This window comes from Zootoca vivipara, chromosome 13 (assembly GCF_963506605.1).
Source record: "Zootoca vivipara chromosome 13, rZooViv1.1, whole genome shotgun sequence".
Lineage (NCBI taxonomy): Eukaryota > Metazoa > Chordata > Lepidosauria > Squamata > Lacertidae > Zootoca > Zootoca vivipara.
This window is the reverse complement of record NC_083288.1, coordinates 15,327,903-15,344,381: the sequence shown is the minus strand read 5'-3', so window position 1 is coordinate 15,344,381 and position 16,479 is coordinate 15,327,903. Positions and strand designations below refer to the sequence as shown.

The 16,479-nt window shown below is 48.9% G+C and overlaps 1 protein-coding gene across 1 annotated transcript; it reads left to right on the top strand.

Moving 5' to 3' along the window:
* Nucleotides 1-13,418: 13,418 nt before the first annotated feature.
* Nucleotides 13,419-15,362, top strand: LRRC4B (leucine rich repeat containing 4B). The gene has a single exon (XM_035136284.2). The coding sequence runs from the start codon at nt 13,419-13,421 to the stop codon at nt 15,360-15,362; it is 1,944 nt and encodes a 647-aa protein (XP_034992175.1).
* The last annotated feature ends 1,117 nt before the right edge of the window (nt 15,363-16,479 follow it).

Here is a 16,479-nt window from a genome sequence, read left to right as displayed (position 1 = left end):
CGCCCACCAGGAAGTGTCTCCAGTGCTGGAACGCAGCGTGGATCTCAAGAAGTTCCCGATCAAACACCGTGTAGTTTCGCTCTGGCTGGGTCAACTTCCTGGAGAAGAAGGCACAGGGTCTCCACTCTCTGTTGGCGTCCAGTTGCAACAAAATGGCGCCCACAGCTTTATCAGAAGCATCTGTCTCCACGCGTAGGGGCGCGTCCTGAACCACGTGGAACAGGCTCTGGTCTGAGGCGAACACCCTCTTGAGGCTTTCGAACGCTGCTTGCGCCTCTGGTGTCCACCTGAACTTCTGCTTGCCTCTCAGGCAGTCAGTGATGGGAGCCGTAACGCGAGAGAAGTTCTTGATGAACTTCCTGTAGAAGTTGGCGAAGCCTAGTAGGCGTTGGGCATCTTTGCGCGTCCTGGGGCTGTGCCAGTCCAGGATGGCCTGCACCTTGTCCTTGTCCATCGCCAGCCCCTTGTCTGACAGCTTGTAGCCCAGGAAGTCCACCTCCTTGGTGTGAAACTTGCACTTCTCCAGCTTCACATACAGGTGGTTCTCCTTCAGGCGCTGCAACACCTCCCTGACATCTTTCACATGCTGCACTGGGTCATCGGAATAGATAAGGATGTCATCCAGGAAGACCAAGCATTTCCTGAAGAGGAGGGACCCCAGGACGTGGTGCATGAAGGCCTGGAAGCATGCTGAGCCCCCTTGCAACCCGAAGGGCATCACCAGATATTCAAAAGAGCCCAGAGGCGTGAACATCGTGGTTTTCCATTCATCGCCTTCCCGGATCCTGATCAAGTTGTACGCCCCCCTCAGGTCTAGCTTGGTGAAAATCTTGCCCCTGCGTGCCGCTGTCAGGAGATCATCCACTCTGGGCATGGGGAAAGCCACTGGCTCTGTCACTGAATTCAGCCGTCTAAAATCCACCACAAGACGGCGCTGTTGCGTGTCTTTCTTGTCCACCCAGAAGACTGGGCTGCCCCCTGCTGCCTTGCTTTCTCTGATGAACCCCCGCTTGAGGTTCTTGTCGATGAAAGCGCGCAGATCCTCCAGTTCCTGGTCTGACATGGCGTACAGCTTGGCTGGGGGTATAGTTGCCCCTGGCACCAGGTTGATCTGGCAGTCAAAAGGCCTGTGTGGGGGTAGGTGGTCGGACTCCGCTTCGCTGAAGACCTCCTGCAGGTCCCAGTACGGCTTGGGTATCGCCTCACCCCCTGTGACGTGCATGGTGGCTACCGTGGCTATCGGAGGCCCCTCCCCTGGTTGGTGCTGCATGCAATGTTCCAGGCAAAAGTCCGATCCAAAAGTGATGCACCTCTGGTGCCAACTGATGGAGGGGTCGTGGCGCGCCAGCCAGCTCATGCCCAAGACGATGGGGGGGTCTGAGATGGTGGTGACGTTGAATGCCAGCGTCTCTGAGTGCCTTCCCACCGTCATTTTCATGGGGGGGGGGTTTGATGAGTGATGGCCCCTCCCAGCAGCTCTCTGCCGTCAATGGTCGCCACGTGCAGAGGAAAATCCAGCTGCAGAAGCTGGATCTGGTGCTCTTCTGCAAAGTTTCTCGAGAAGAAGTTGGCTGAGGCACCACTGTCAATTAGGGCGAGGACCGTCAGGGGATAGCCATTTGGGAGCGTGAGCGTCACTTCTAGAACCACTCCTGCTCTGGGAGGGGTGGGCTGGCTCTGCTCCTCTCTGTGCGGGTGGGTGGGCTGGGGCTGTTGTCTGCTGACTGTGCCTGGCTGCTGCCCCTTGTCTCCTGCAGCCAGGCTTTCTCGTTTCCCTGCTGTGGTGCTGCGTCAGTGGGGGAGGGCACAACCGTTCCCGCCTTTCCTTGCCACTCCCTGCGATGTGGGCAGTCTCTGACGAGATGCTGGGGGGAGTTGCAGAGAAAGCAATTCCCACCCCTTCCCTCCTTGCGTCTTGGCGCCGCTGGGGTTTGAAAAGCCCCCGCGCGCGCGCTATCAATCTGCATGGGTTCCTGGTCCTGGCTGGCCCCAGGCGTGGCTTGAAAGGGTTGTTGGGGGAGTGGCTTCTCCTGCGACCGTGGGAACCAAGCCCGCTTTGCGCGCGTTGCTTGCTTGTCGCTCCACCGGGATTCCTGTCTCACCCCCACCGCCAGAGCCGCTTTGCTCAGCTGATCCATATTACTGGGCTTTGGACCTCTCGAGAGCTCATCCTTCACCTCCTCATGCAACCCCAAGTAGAACGCCGCTTGCATTGGGGGTGACTCCAGTTCCCACCCCAATCTGTGCACCAGCATGGTGAATTTCGCCCAATACGCGCGAACTGTCATATTTCCTTGGCGTAAATTATGAAGTTCCTCCTTAGTCTGGTCCATATGACTATCGGACGAATACATCGTTTTCAAACCTTCTAGAAATAGTTTGACATTCTTCATGCAAGGATTCTTTGTTGCGATTAACGGTCTTAGCCACTCCCTGGCTGCCCCGGTAAGGTGCTCCACAATAAACGCTACCCTGTGCTCATCATCAGGGAACTCATCGTGGTGCAGCTCAAGAGCATACACAATCTCAGTCTCAAAGCCCTGATATTCCCTCGGGTCTCCATTGAACTTGCTTACTAGGGTCCCGGCTCTCCTTCCTGGCAGCACTTGGACTTGGGGTGCCCCTCCCGCCTTGTTTTTCTCTGCATCCAGCTTGTTTTGGAGGTCTACCGCCACCGCCCTTAATTCCTGCTCTCTTTCCTGTAGCGCTCTCACCTGTTCCGCAAGTTGTAGCCGGTCGTCCTGGACCTTCTTAGTCTCTTCTTTAGCTGCCTTCAATTCCCCCTGCGCCTGCAGCGACAGCTGCTGCAGTTCTTGCTGGGCTTGCTCCGCGATCTGCCGCCATCTCTCCGCCTCTGACACGCTCATCCCGGCAACTCCAAAGTAGCCCAAAAAAGGATTCGGAGGTTGCTGTCACAGTGGCCGGAGTGGGCTACTTCAGAGTAACGACGCTACGCAGCTCTGCATTTTATTCTTTTATTGGTGCTGCGTATTTACAGTGCTGAAGTCATTGCTATTTACACGGAGTGATGTGGTCAGTCGGTTCCAGAACCTCCGAATGGCTTTTGGCGCGTCTTTCTCCAACACAAAAGCTTTGGCAGACCCATCCTCTTTCCCCTCCTCTTTCTGCGTAATTCCGGAGTTGGGGGGATGGGTCTCCCCCCCTTATTCGCCCCTTCCTGTCCCACCTGGGACCCTGGCTCCTCTACCTTGCCTGAGCCTCGGACACGACTTCCTGCTTCCCCATTGGAATCGGAACTCTCTCTGCTTTCCCCTGTGCTCGGGGATGGGCTTGAACTCAGGAGGGGAGGGACTTCGCGATATCCCCTGTCCCTCACATCCAGGCTTATGCAATTTGGACTTGACAGCACTTCATACAGAGGACTTCTCCAAATGGGAGACTGCCCCCTGGGAGCTCTTCAAAAGAGGGCTGCCCTCTGTAAAACAGGACACATGGACACTCTGCTCTGACACACAAATGCCTGTGTCATCATTCCTCTTCCATCTACCCCTTTCACCTGCGCTGCATGATTAAATCCTGGCACCCTTATCTGCCTTCATGCTTGACCCTGCAGCCTTCTGCTAGCCCAGTCCTTGATGATCTCTGCTTGTCAGAAGCTCTGTGTGTGTGTGTGTGTGTGTGTGCACGCGTGTGCACGCGTGCACGCACACACACACACACACACACACTTCACTAGCAGCCATATACTGATACAAATATAAAGTGCAAATACAGTACTCATGAAACACAGTTATAAGTGAAGTTCACTTTACTCCAGGGGTCAGCAAACTTTTTCAGCAGGGGGCCGGTCCACTGTCTCTCAGACCTGGGGGGGGGGGAGACTATATTTTGTGGGGGGATGGGAGAACGAATTCCTATGCCCCACAAATAACCCAGAGATGCATTTTAAATAAAAGGAAACATTCTACTCATGTAAAAACATGCTGATTCCCGGAACGTCCACGGGCCGGATTTAGACGGTGATTGGGCTGGATCTGCCCCCCTCCCCGAGCCTTAGTTTGCCTACCCATGCTCTATTGCATCTCTCTCCCTCCCTCCCTCCCTCCCTCTCTCCCTCTGCCCCCCCTCCTTTTACCACTAATCCATAATCTCAGTTGCCAGGCTCATCCCAGTTAAGTGCCTGGACACTCAACAGATTTTTTTTTTAAATCCTATTTTGATCATTCTAATCCTATCAGTCCTGCAGAGGGAAATCATCTGCCATTATTTACCCTCTCCTTCCCCTGGCCACACTCTAGGCTTCCCAGATCTGCATCGAGTTGTATCTCGTCTCATGCAAGGACTGTGATTGTTATGTTGCTCTGAATCCAGGGGCTGGGCATTTTTCATGAATGTGAGCTATGAAAAATGTGCTCCCCCACCCCTTCTTAGGACTTTCCCATTCAGGTTTTTGTTTTATTTTTGTTTTTTTAAAAAGATCAAGTTTCTAGAACTCGGTATTGTGGGGAAACTCCCCCCACCTTGAAAGGGAAAAAAAGGGTGGTACGTTTCTGCTCAAGTACTCTATCCTAGTACAATGGTACCTTGGTTCTCAAACTTTATCCATCCCAGGAGTCTGTTTGACTCCTGGAACGGTTTGAAAACCAAGGCACGGCTTCCGATTAGCTGCAGGAGCTTCCTGCACTCAATCAGAAGCTGCATGGGCTGTTCGGCTTCCGAAAAACGTTCACAAACTGAAACGCTCACTTCCAGGTTTGCGGCGTTCGGGAGCCGATTTTTGTTCGACAAATAAGCTGTTCGGGAACCAAGGTTCCACTGTACAGTGTTGTATGTTTTAATCTTCCCCTTGGCAAGCTCACACATCAAGGAGTTTGGTAAAGGTAAAGGGACCCCTGACCGTTAGGTCCAGTCACGGACGACTCTGGGGTTGCGGCGCTCATCTCGCTTTATTGGCCGAGGGAGCTGGCGTACAGCTTCCGGTTCATGTGGCCAGCATGACAAAGCCGCTTCTGGTGAACCAGAGCAGCGCACGGAAACACCATTTACCTTCCCGCCGGAGCGGTACCTATTTATCTACTTGCACTTTGACATGCTTTCGAACTGCTAGGTTGGCAGGAGCAGGGACCGAGCGACGGGAGCTCACCCCGTCGTGGGGATTCGATGTAAGGCATACGTATGTAAAGGCATATAAAAGATTGTTCTTATTAGCTATGGAACGTTCTCCTCCTAGTCATCTGCCGAGGTCAGAACTTCAGCATCTTTCAAATACACAATCATTCATTTCTTGTTCAGGATGTCTTTTAGTTTGAAGTTTTTTTGTTTCGTTTTTGCACCATTAACATTTGCAACCTGCGATGAGGTTCCTGGTTCAACTGCTGGCGTCTCTGAAAGGAGGACTGCTCACTTCCCACTGACTTAAGGCTGAGCTGCAGGTCAGAGTCCTGGGGATGCAACTGAGGGCTCTTCCATACTTCCATTTGCGTCGTGCCTGGAAACCATGGGTCCAAGTGGTTTTGTGCTTGACCCATGCTTTCTAGGCAATGATAATGATATTTTTTTATACCCCGCCCATCTGACTAGGTTGCCCCAGCCGTTCTGTGCAGCTTCCAACACATAAAAAAACACAGACATTAATAGTAGCAATCTGACCCAATATAAAGAATCACAGTAACTTTATAAAATAAACAACATATATCAAACAAAGCAACATTCAACAACCCACCAGAATCGAATAGTAAACAGTAAAATTAAACATCAGCAAACAATAATTAGTTTACACTTATCAACCGCAATAAAAAAATTACCAATCTATAATCAATAAAAAATAACAAGAAACCCCAATGCATAAAATACCACGAAACATGCAAAACCATGCAAAAGGATCAAACTGAGAAACAAGGACATACAACTTTTAAAAGTGAGGCAAGTGTGTGAGCGGTTTCTCCCTTGCTCCACTCCAGAGAAAGCCCGCTCTTTGGCTTTAAATCAGAGCAAACAGCAATCCGGAGAAAACCCAAATGCTCTGATAGAGTGTTCAAGAGCTCCCTTCCCTGGGGAAAGCAAAGGGAAGCGTTGATAAGCCCTGATTGGGCTGTTGTAGTCAGCCCTGCAGGAGTGAAGTTACCAGGTGAGCATCGACAGAGTGACATTGTGGACAGGACCTGAATCGTTACTTGTTGAAGTTATTTGTTATTTATTGCATTCATACCCTGCCTTTTCCCACAAGCGGCTTAGGGTGGCGTACATCGTTCTCCCCCTCCTCCTTTAACCCCCACAACAGCCCTGAGAGGTGGGCTTCAGGGCTGAATGGGGATTTGAACTCTCTCACAATTCGAAGTGTTGGTGCTGACCTTTAAAGCCCTAAATGGCCTCGGCTCAGTATACCTGAAGGAGCGTCTCCACCCCCACCGTTCAGCCCGGACACTGAGGTCCAGCTCCGAGAGCCTTCTGGCGATTCCCTCACTGCGAGAAGTGAGGTTACAGGGAACCAGCAGAGGGCCTTCTTGGTAGTCGTGCCCACCCTATCAAACACCCTCCCACCAGATGTCAAGGAGATAAACAGCTACCTTGCTTTTAGAAGATATCTGAAGGCAGCCCTGTCTAGGGAAGTTTTTAATGTTTGATGTTATGTCGTGTTTTGAATATTCTGTTGAGAGCTGCCCAGAGTGACTGGGGAAACCCAGCCAGATGGGCAGGGTATAAATAAATTATCATTATCATCATCATCAACATCATCTCCCAGGTTGGATACTCTAACCGCAGTGGATGTTAGCCATGGATATAGCAGAGCCCTGATGTTTGGGGCACGGGTACAGTAAACATCCGGGCCCCACTCACTGGGGGTCAATGGTTCCAGGTTCCACAGATGCAGTCGGTTGTTTTGCCAGGCTGCACACAAGCAGGCCTTTGAGCTATTCCCCAGAAACCTAATTAATAATAATGACAACTCTACTAGCCTGAAATCTGCTCCAGATTGTAACGGGCAACAAGCAGAAGTTTGGTGTTTTGTGGCATTAAGGCAGACACTGCGTGGCTTTTGATACAGTGGAAGTTGGTTCAGCATCCTGCACCAGCAGCTTTAGGCAGGCCCTGAATATGTAACCTCCAACATTTCTCTGATGAAAACGGACATCCGGTTCCATAATAATAATAATATTAACAGTAATAATGTTATTATTTATACCCTGCCCATCTGACATAGTTGCCCCAGTCACTCTGGGGGGCTTCCAGCATTTTTGTTGGAAACATATGTTGGAAAACATGTTTTATGATCTATATATATAAAAATGTAGAGGGTGCATGTTTGTTCCAACGAACCTTTCTCCACAACCGCTTACCCGACCGTCCTCAAATTTGCCCACAACATCGGGAGCGCATGTGAGAGTGTCTCTATCCACTTACATTGTCCATACACACACCTAGGACAGGTAGAAACCTGGATTTGTATACAAAAAAATTGCCCCCTCCAGTGGACATCCAACAAACAACATCCAACATACTGCCAAAATCCTTAGGGCCTACAGGGGAGTCTGAAGGAGGACTCTGAGGACCCATTTAGGGCCTACAGGGGAGTCTGAAGGGGGACTCTGAGGACCCATTTCACAGACTAAAACCACAGTGGGGCCTACAGACAAAGCCACAGCAACGCGTGGCAGGGCCAGCTAGTATTTTAAAACTTCCCTATATAGGGCTGCCTTCAGGCATCTTCTAAAGGTCGTCTAGTTACTTATCTCCTTGGCTCAGGGATCACATAACTCCATACCTTCCAACATTTCTCCAATGAAAATAAGGAAAGGCCGAACAGTCCAGGATCAGTTGCAGGTAGGTAGCCGTGTTGGTCTGACGTACAGTAGTCGAAACAAAAAATAATTTAAAAAAATCCTTCCAGTAGCACCATAGAGACCAACTAAGTTTGTCATAGGTATGAGATTTCGTGTGCATACTAAGCTGCTACTGGAAGGATTTTTTTAATTTTTTGATTCCAGGATCAATCAGATCAGAAACTGGGACGGCTTCTGTAAATCCAGGACTGTCCCTGGAAAATAGGGACACTTGGGGGGTGGGTGTGTATTTTCATAGGAGAAATGTTGGAGGGTATGGAGTAAGGTTTCCAGTTTTGCTACTTTGAACAAAGGTTGGTTTGAAGATTTATCATCATTATCCTACTCTGGAATTTGTGTTAGGCATCTAGTTGGCCCTTGCAACAACAGAAGACTTTGTTCCAGTAGGCTTTCCCCCTGTTCTTGTCATCGTCGTCGTCATCATCATCACCATCATCTAAATTCATTTCTTTCCAGCCATAAGCTGAAATTCAGGAACAGTGAACCTTTGGTCTTGTAGGTTTTGCTAAACTACATGCTAGCTGGGGCAGATGGAAGTTAAAAAACTTCCAGTTGGTCACAAGTTCCCCATCCATGCTAAAATATTTATTTTCCTCCTGTTTCCTTCAGCCTCCACCTCTTTTTTCTTTTGTCTCCCCTGCGATTTATTCATTTTAGATAGCGCATTCCTTAAGGCAGGATGCTGTGCTGTTTGTTAAGGAGCAGTGCACATTGACGGCGCAATATCGATAATGTCCAGCATAAACAGCGTACTGCCGTAATCTTAAAAAAGATAATCTGCCATCCACACAGATCAAGGTTTCATAAAAAAGAGAGTCCTTAGATCCCCATTGAGCCAAATGATAATCAAGCGCATGGGTGTTAACATGCTTTAATTGCATTTTAGCCAGTGCTTAAGCGATGGTTGTGACCTTTAGCGTGACCTTCTTGCAACCATTTGCAAGTCAAACAAACAAACAAACAAACAAACCTGTCTTCTTTGTAGGTCAGACCAGTTCTGCAAGAGCTGTTTCAAAATTGAAATTCAGAGTTCCAAACCTGACTGTGAGGTTTCCTCTCAAATCTAAGTGTTTTTACTCCTGTCTACCCAGGAGTAAACCCCACTGAGCTCAGTGCGGTTACTCCCAGGTAGGCGCGTCTTGAGTCGAAGCCTTTTCGACTTGCTGGCAACGCTGATTTGCACAGACGGCAAATTTGAAACCGGGGAAGCTTCCAGCAGTCAAATGCAGAATTACCATTGTGTGTCAAAGATAAAGTGCTGAGCATCGCCGAACGTTCATTATAGAGTGCCGTGAAACACTAAACGCTGTTTTGTGTCGGTGGCCAACTCCTGTCAAATATCAGCTGTCAAGGCATCCCGTCTTGTGAACTTAGATGTATCAAATATCAAAGTTTGGAATCAAATACTGGCTGGGTATCAGAGCAAGGTCAGCTCTCAGTTGACAGGAGAAGATCTGGGAGATCTGCTGCATCAAAATCCATAGAGGAGAAACGTTTGGGAGCAAGTTAGGTTCAGCACTATTTTTTGCTAATTATACTTTATCAGGGGCCTCAGTGAACTCTGAGGCTTACTTAAACACTCTGGTATAATCCCTTCTCCTGCATTCCAATGGCCTTTACAGAAAGTGGTCACCAGTATTCCAGTCATCGTGTCCCAAGGAGCATAATTGCTTGCCACCCTCCCTCCCTCGTTCCCTCCCTCCTTGTTTATTCATCCAAAGACACCCCCCTCTTGCTTTCTCTGCAGATCCTGACCTAACCTCGGCTTCCTGTACTTGCTCCAGGTCTCATTAACAAAAGATGTATTCTCTCCTCTTGAATGTTTCAACTTTGCCCTCTCCTTCCTTTTCTCCAATGCCCAGCAGTGTCCAGGAATGTAATTGCTTGTCCTTCTGCCGGACTGCAGAGTATCCTTATTGAGGCTGACAGCACAACCTCGTTTTCACCCCACTCGACCCACCCCCCTCCAGTTCTTCTTGCACTCCAGCCAGTATTAATGTTCTTTCCAGGCGACGTCTAGTGCATGAATGGCAATTCATTGCAATTGTTGCTCAAAAGAGCCCTATTAACTAAGCTGCAAGCTTTGGACAGTAGATTAATCAACTGAAGCTGAGTTGATTAACTGGTGGGAGGTCATATTTTTAAAGTATGGGGCTGAAAGTGAAAGGAACACATTGAAAGAATGTGTTTCAGGGTATTACGGTTCCAGCGGGTAGCAAAAAATAGAAAAGGCGCCGCCAGAAGGCCCTCGGCGCTGGACCTCAGTGTCCGGGCAGAACGATGGGGGTGGAGTTGGAAGGGACCCCAAGGGTCATCTAGTGCAACCCCCTGCAATGCAGGAAGTGAGGTGGGGGAAGAAGCAACTAGGAAAAGATTGGCAGTGGTGCAGTTCCATCAATGGAGTACTCTTTCTGGGGTGCGGCAAGGGGTCTGTGTGGCGTCCGGTTTGCTAAGTTCTAGGCACAAGGTCAATATCTTTATTTATTGTCTGTGCATGTGTGATTTCAATGTAATCTTCTAAGTAAATCTTATATAGGTTGGGCTGCTAGCCATCCTAAGTATTTTAATATTTTTGCTGCAGTGTGTAGCTTTTGAATTTTCCTTTGCATTGAGCTGTCACATTTTAATTTGATGCTTGAATCTTTCTTTCTTTTTAACTGCACGCCAGTTTGCACAAAATGGGAGAAGGGGGCTAAAAATTACTGAAATAATTTGCGTCTCATTTCATTTGTCTCTCACTTCTTTCAGTGTTTCAGAACGATGTCCGTTCTGCGTTTTTGCTAATAAACATGTGTTTACATTTACTTGATTAATCAACACAGGTTTGTATCCAGTGAATTAATGGGCATGACTAACATAGAATCATAGAATCATAGAGTTGGAAGAGACCACAAGGGCCATCCAGTCCAACCCCCTGCCAAGCAGGAAACACCATCAAACATTCCTGACATATGCCTGTCAAGCCTCTGCTTAAAGACCTCCAAAGAAGGAGACTCCACCATACTCCTTGGTAGCAAATTCCACTGCCGAACAGCTCTTACTGTCAGGAAGTTCTTCCTAATGTTTAGGTGGAATCTTCTTTCTTGTAGTTTGAATCCATTGCTCTGTGTCCGCTTCCCTGGAGCAGCAGAAAACAACCCTTCTCCCTCCTCTATATGACATCCTTTTATATATTTGAACAAGTCTATTGATTTCAGTGAGACTACTCGGAGTATGACATAGTTGGATCCATTGCCATAAAGCAAAGCAATCTCCAATAAAATATAGCACAAATCACATTAGAACACTTTTAAAACCTAGTGAAGTCATGGGGCTTTTATTTGGTGTCTAAAGCAATGCTAGGCTGAAGTCTTTGATCGAGCTTTTCCCTGCACTTTTGGAAGCGGGGAGCATACCCTCCAACATTTCTCCGCTGAAAATACGGACGTCTTTTTTCCCATAATAACAATGATTTAATTATTTATACCCCACCCATCTGACTGGGTTGCAGCAGCCATTCTGGGCGGCTTCCAACCGACATAAAAACATAATAAAATATCAAACTTTTTTTTTTAAAAAAAACTTTCCAATACAGGGCTGCCTTCAGATGTCTCCTAAAGGTTGTCTAGTTACTTATCTCCTTGGCTCGGGGGTCACGTAACTCCTTACCCTCTGACATTTTCCCGATGAAAATAGGGATGTCCCAAGGAAAAGCACGACATTCCGGGGGGGGGGGGCTTTATAGAGGAGGTAGCTGAGGGTTCCCTGACCTTTTAAGCCACTGCTCCAAGTGGTGGTTCGAGATGCTCTAAACAGCCTAACTCTCACACAGGTTGAAAATGTGACCAGAACTCCCACGGAAAGTAGGCTACGGAATGACACAACATTGCTTTAATGCATCGGTGGTAGCCAATTACAAATTGCAGCAGGCAGAGTCACTGAGAAAGAGATTATGACTGGGGCTGCAGTATCTGATGTCATAATGGCCACTTTTTGGCTTTGCCAAAGTGGCTGGCTATTCCCTTGGCACCTGGGAATAGCCAGTAGAGTACAGATAATCTACTAATCTAGTTTCTATGCCACTCATTTGCTAGAGTGAGCAGAAATAAATTGACATAAACATAGATGCCTGTTATTCTTTTCTTCCACAGCTGAAAACTAGCCAAGTTGTTGATGTTAAATGAAATAAGAATCTGAGCATCCATTTTTCCCCACTGCTTGAGGGCAATGTCAATCCAAACATGGTTGTGTTTGGGGAGGCAATGCTCTCCTGCAGTGTGCAAGGAATTATAAAGTACACTGAATTTCAGAAGGTGATGTTACCCTGTTTTTCTTCCTGATATGAAACATGTTTACTTAGAAATAAGCCCCACCGAGTTCAATGGGACTTGCGTCTTGAAAACTAAGCCTTAGGAATGAAGCTTTTTGCAAAGTATCACAGGAGAAAGCTTTCAAAACTGTACTATGATAAAAAAAAAAGACGAACACAAGTTCTGTGCAGTGCATCAGATTTTGTGTAGAACACCAGAAATAAATCGCATGGCACAGCATTCTTGGGGTGGTGATGCTTTAGAACTGAAGGGGGGGCCTGCAACCTTACTTTTCCATTATATGAAACACACAAACACATGTGTTCAGATCCTTGAACATAGAAAACTAGCATGTCAAGGTTTTAGCTTTGCCATCTAACGTGCTAGCTTTTATGCTGCAGGGAGTCATACAACTATTCATTTGTACAACCCTCCCTCTGTATTCTGAAGCAGTACAGTCTTGTGATCCTCAGATGAATGGTAGCATAGATGATGGTGGTGGTGGTGATGATGATGATGATGATGATGATGATGATGATAGGTGTGGGTGGTAAAATCTCAGGCACAACTTGACCAGAGAGAGAGACTTCCATCACTGATAGCATGGAATCCAAGGAAACTTTGTCTGTAACCCAACAACCAACACCTTCACTTTACAGACACCCCTCTTTAACCTCTGGCAGCTCAAATTCTGGAATGCCCGTGTTTTGACTAGATTCCCTTGAGCAGATATTTCCATGCCTCTCTCTCACCCGAAATAGTTCTTCCTGAGAGAGAAAGTAGGGACAGAACAGGAGGAGTATGAACTCTCTCCTATCAGATGTCAAGGAAATAAACAGCTCTCTGACTTTTAGAAGACATCTGAAGGCAGCCCTGTTTAGGGAAGTTTTTAATGTTTGATGTTCTATTGCTTGATGATGATGATGATGATGATGATGATGATGATGATGATGGGAGCTGCCCAGAGTGGCTGGGGAAACCCAGCCAGATGGGCTGGGTATAATTAGTTTATTATTATTATTATTATTATTATTATTATTATTATTATTATTATTAAGACAAGTATGCAGCCTTCACCAGACCTTGTGCTGGTGATTTACATGTGTCCACAATACATTGTGCAAAGGAGATCTTTCCTATGCCTATCTTAAACCAAAAGCAAATGCATTTTACTGGGGCCAGTATTACTGTTTCTTCTTATTGCTATCATGCTCCCAAACCCCCAGTATCATATTCCTGGCTGATTTCTCTTTCTCCTCTTTCTCACCCCCAGTTTCTAAAGACCTGAGCACCCACCCTGCTCTTCACTGAAGCATGAACATTGGACATGGCCACCCGCCGCTGCACTCGGAAGCCTTCGCTGGTGCCTGGAATCTCTAGGATGGTTTGGAAGCACCTGGTCCTCTTCTTCCTCTGGCTGCCATCGCTTGTTTGGGGCGGAGCCTCCCCCACCTCCTGCCCGGCCGCTTGTTCTTGCAGCAACCAGGCCAGCCGGGTCATCTGTACGCGCCGGGAGCTGGTGGAGGTGCCTGAGAGCATTTCCATCAACACGCGGTACCTCAACCTGCAGGAGAACAACATCCAGGTCATCAAGACGGACACTTTCAAGCACCTCCGTCACCTCGAGATTTTGCAGCTCAGCAAGAACCTCATCCGTAAGATTGAGGTGGGAGCCTTCAATGGCTTGCCCAACCTCAACACGCTGGAGCTTTTCGACAACCGGCTGACCACTGTCCCCACGCAGGCCTTTGAGTACCTCTCCAAGTTGCGGGAGCTGTGGCTGAGGAACAACCCCATCGAAAGCATCCCTTCCTATGCCTTCAACCGAGTCCCTTCCTTGCGCCGACTGGACCTCGGAGAGCTCAAGAAGCTGGAGTACATCTCAGAGGCAGCTTTCGAAGGCTTGGTCAACCTGCGCTACCTGAACTTGGGCATGTGCAATCTCAAGGACATCCCTAACTTGACAGCCTTAGTGCGGCTGGAGGAACTGGAGCTCTCTGGGAATCGCTTGGACATGATCCGGCCAGGCTCCTTCCAGGGGCTGACCAGCCTCCGCAAATTGTGGTTGATGCACGCCCAGGTGGCTACCATCGAACGCAACGCCTTCGATGACCTCAAGTCCTTGGAGGAGCTCAACCTCTCCCACAACAACTTGATGTCGTTGCCGCACGACCTCTTCACCCCCTTGCACCGCCTGGAGCGCGTCCACCTCAACCACAACCCTTGGCACTGCAACTGCGACGTGTTGTGGCTCAGCTGGTGGCTCAAGGAGACAGTGCCCAACAACACCACCTGCTGTGCCCGGTGCCACGCCCCACCCAACCTCAAAGGGCGGTACATCGGAGAGCTGGATCAAAGCCATTTCACCTGCTACGCCCCAGTTATAGTGGAGCCTCCCACCGACCTTAATGTGACTGAGGGAATGGCAGCTGAGCTGAAATGCCGGACAGGGACCTCCATGACGTCAGTCAACTGGCTGACGCCCAACGGCACGCTGATGACTCATGGTTCCTACCGGGTGCGCATTTCAGTCCTTCACGATGGCACGCTCAACTTCACCAACGTGACCGTCCAGGATACGGGGCAGTACACCTGCATGGTGACTAATTCGGCGGGCAATACCACGGCTTCGGCCACGCTCAACGTCTCAGCGGTGGACCCAGCCACCACAGGCTACACCTACTTCACAACGGTGACCGTGGAGACCATGGACTCGGGCCAAGAAGAATCGGTTCCCACGAAGAAGGAACCTGGGCCGACGCCATCTCAGGGCTGGGGCATGACTTATTCCACCACCTCACTGACCCCTCGCAGCACCCGCAGCACGGAGAAGCCATTCACCATCCCAATCACCGACGTCACCGAGAGCGGCATGAAGGACCTGGACGACGTCATGAAGACCACCAAGATCATCATCGGCTGCTTCGTGGCCATCACCTTCATGGCTGCCGTGATGCTCATCGTCTTCTACAAGCTCCGCAAGCAGCACCAGCTCCACAAGCACCACGGCCCTACGCGCACCATCGAGATCATCAACGTCGAGGACGAGCTGCCCGCCTCGGCCGGGGCGCCCGGCGACAGCCACCTGGCTCTGCCCGCCATCGAGCATGACCACCTCAACCACTACGCCGCTTTCAAGGCCCACTACAACAACAACAGCGGCGGCGGACCCCTCACCTGCGGCTCCAAGAACCCCATGCTCAATTCCATCCACGAACCTCTCTTGTTCAAGAGCAGCTCGAAAGAGAATGTCCAAGAGACACAGATATGACGGCCAACAGACCCAGGCAACGGGGAATTCTTGTGTGGTGGGAGGGTGGAAGTGGATCCGTACATGCAGTGGGGGGGGGGAGTTGAGGAACGGCTCCTCCGTGCCCTCCCCCCCACAAACAAACAAACAAACAAACATCAGCAGATCTTTCCACCGCCGTGGCAGATCTAGGATGCCGAGCCCTCACCCGAGTGGACACCTTTGATTCTCACCACTTTAGCCTTTTACGTTCTCTTATTTTCCTTTTGCAGAACAAGGTACTACGCTCGCCCTCGGCCTGACCATTTTCCCCCCCTTTCCTTTCTCCACCCCCCCACCTCACTTTTCTTATTTTTTCTACCAATCTCCCTCCGCATTGGAGACTTCTTCTTTTTCTTTCTTTTTATACAGATGGGGCTGTTTCTGTATCCAACTACCTGCTGTATTACTTTAATAATTTTTTTTTAAAAAAAAAGGAAGGAAGAAAACAAACGACAACAAAAATAAGGAAAGATCGCTATCTGATTTGTTTTCCTTTTCGACGTCATGGGAATAAACTTTAGGAAAGGAAAATAAAACCCAAGGGAAACGGGAGAGGCAAGAAGAAGAAGAAGATGATGAAAAAGAAGAAAGAAATCTTATTTTGATCCGCTTTCCGTCAAAATTCTATTTTCATCCAAATGGGATATACAAACTAAATAAATTAAGTAAAGAGACTAAAGGTCGTGGTGGTGCCAGGGTCCCCCCACCCACCTTCGGAGCACGCGGGGATGCCAGGCGCACAGGGTTCGGGGGGAATTTTTTATGACTAGTATTATTACTATGGGATGGCAGGCATGGCCGGTGTGCCCCCCAGAGACACAGGGGCGTGGAGGTATTTTTTAATTTGTAATAATCTGGGGGTGGGAATGAGGGGTTTGGTGGGGGGCTGCACTTCCGGCCACACACAAAAAAAACAAGGCCTGTTGATTCCCTTGGCATTTTGGGGTCTGGTCTGAGTTTCCTATTTTAATAAAATCCATAAAGATGTTTCCAACCTTCCCTAGGGTGGTTCTTTTGGGATGGGGGCGAATGAGTGAGCCGCTTGCGGCTTAAGGCCACTGTGGCTAAGTATGAAGAGAGTCTCACATGCGCCAGG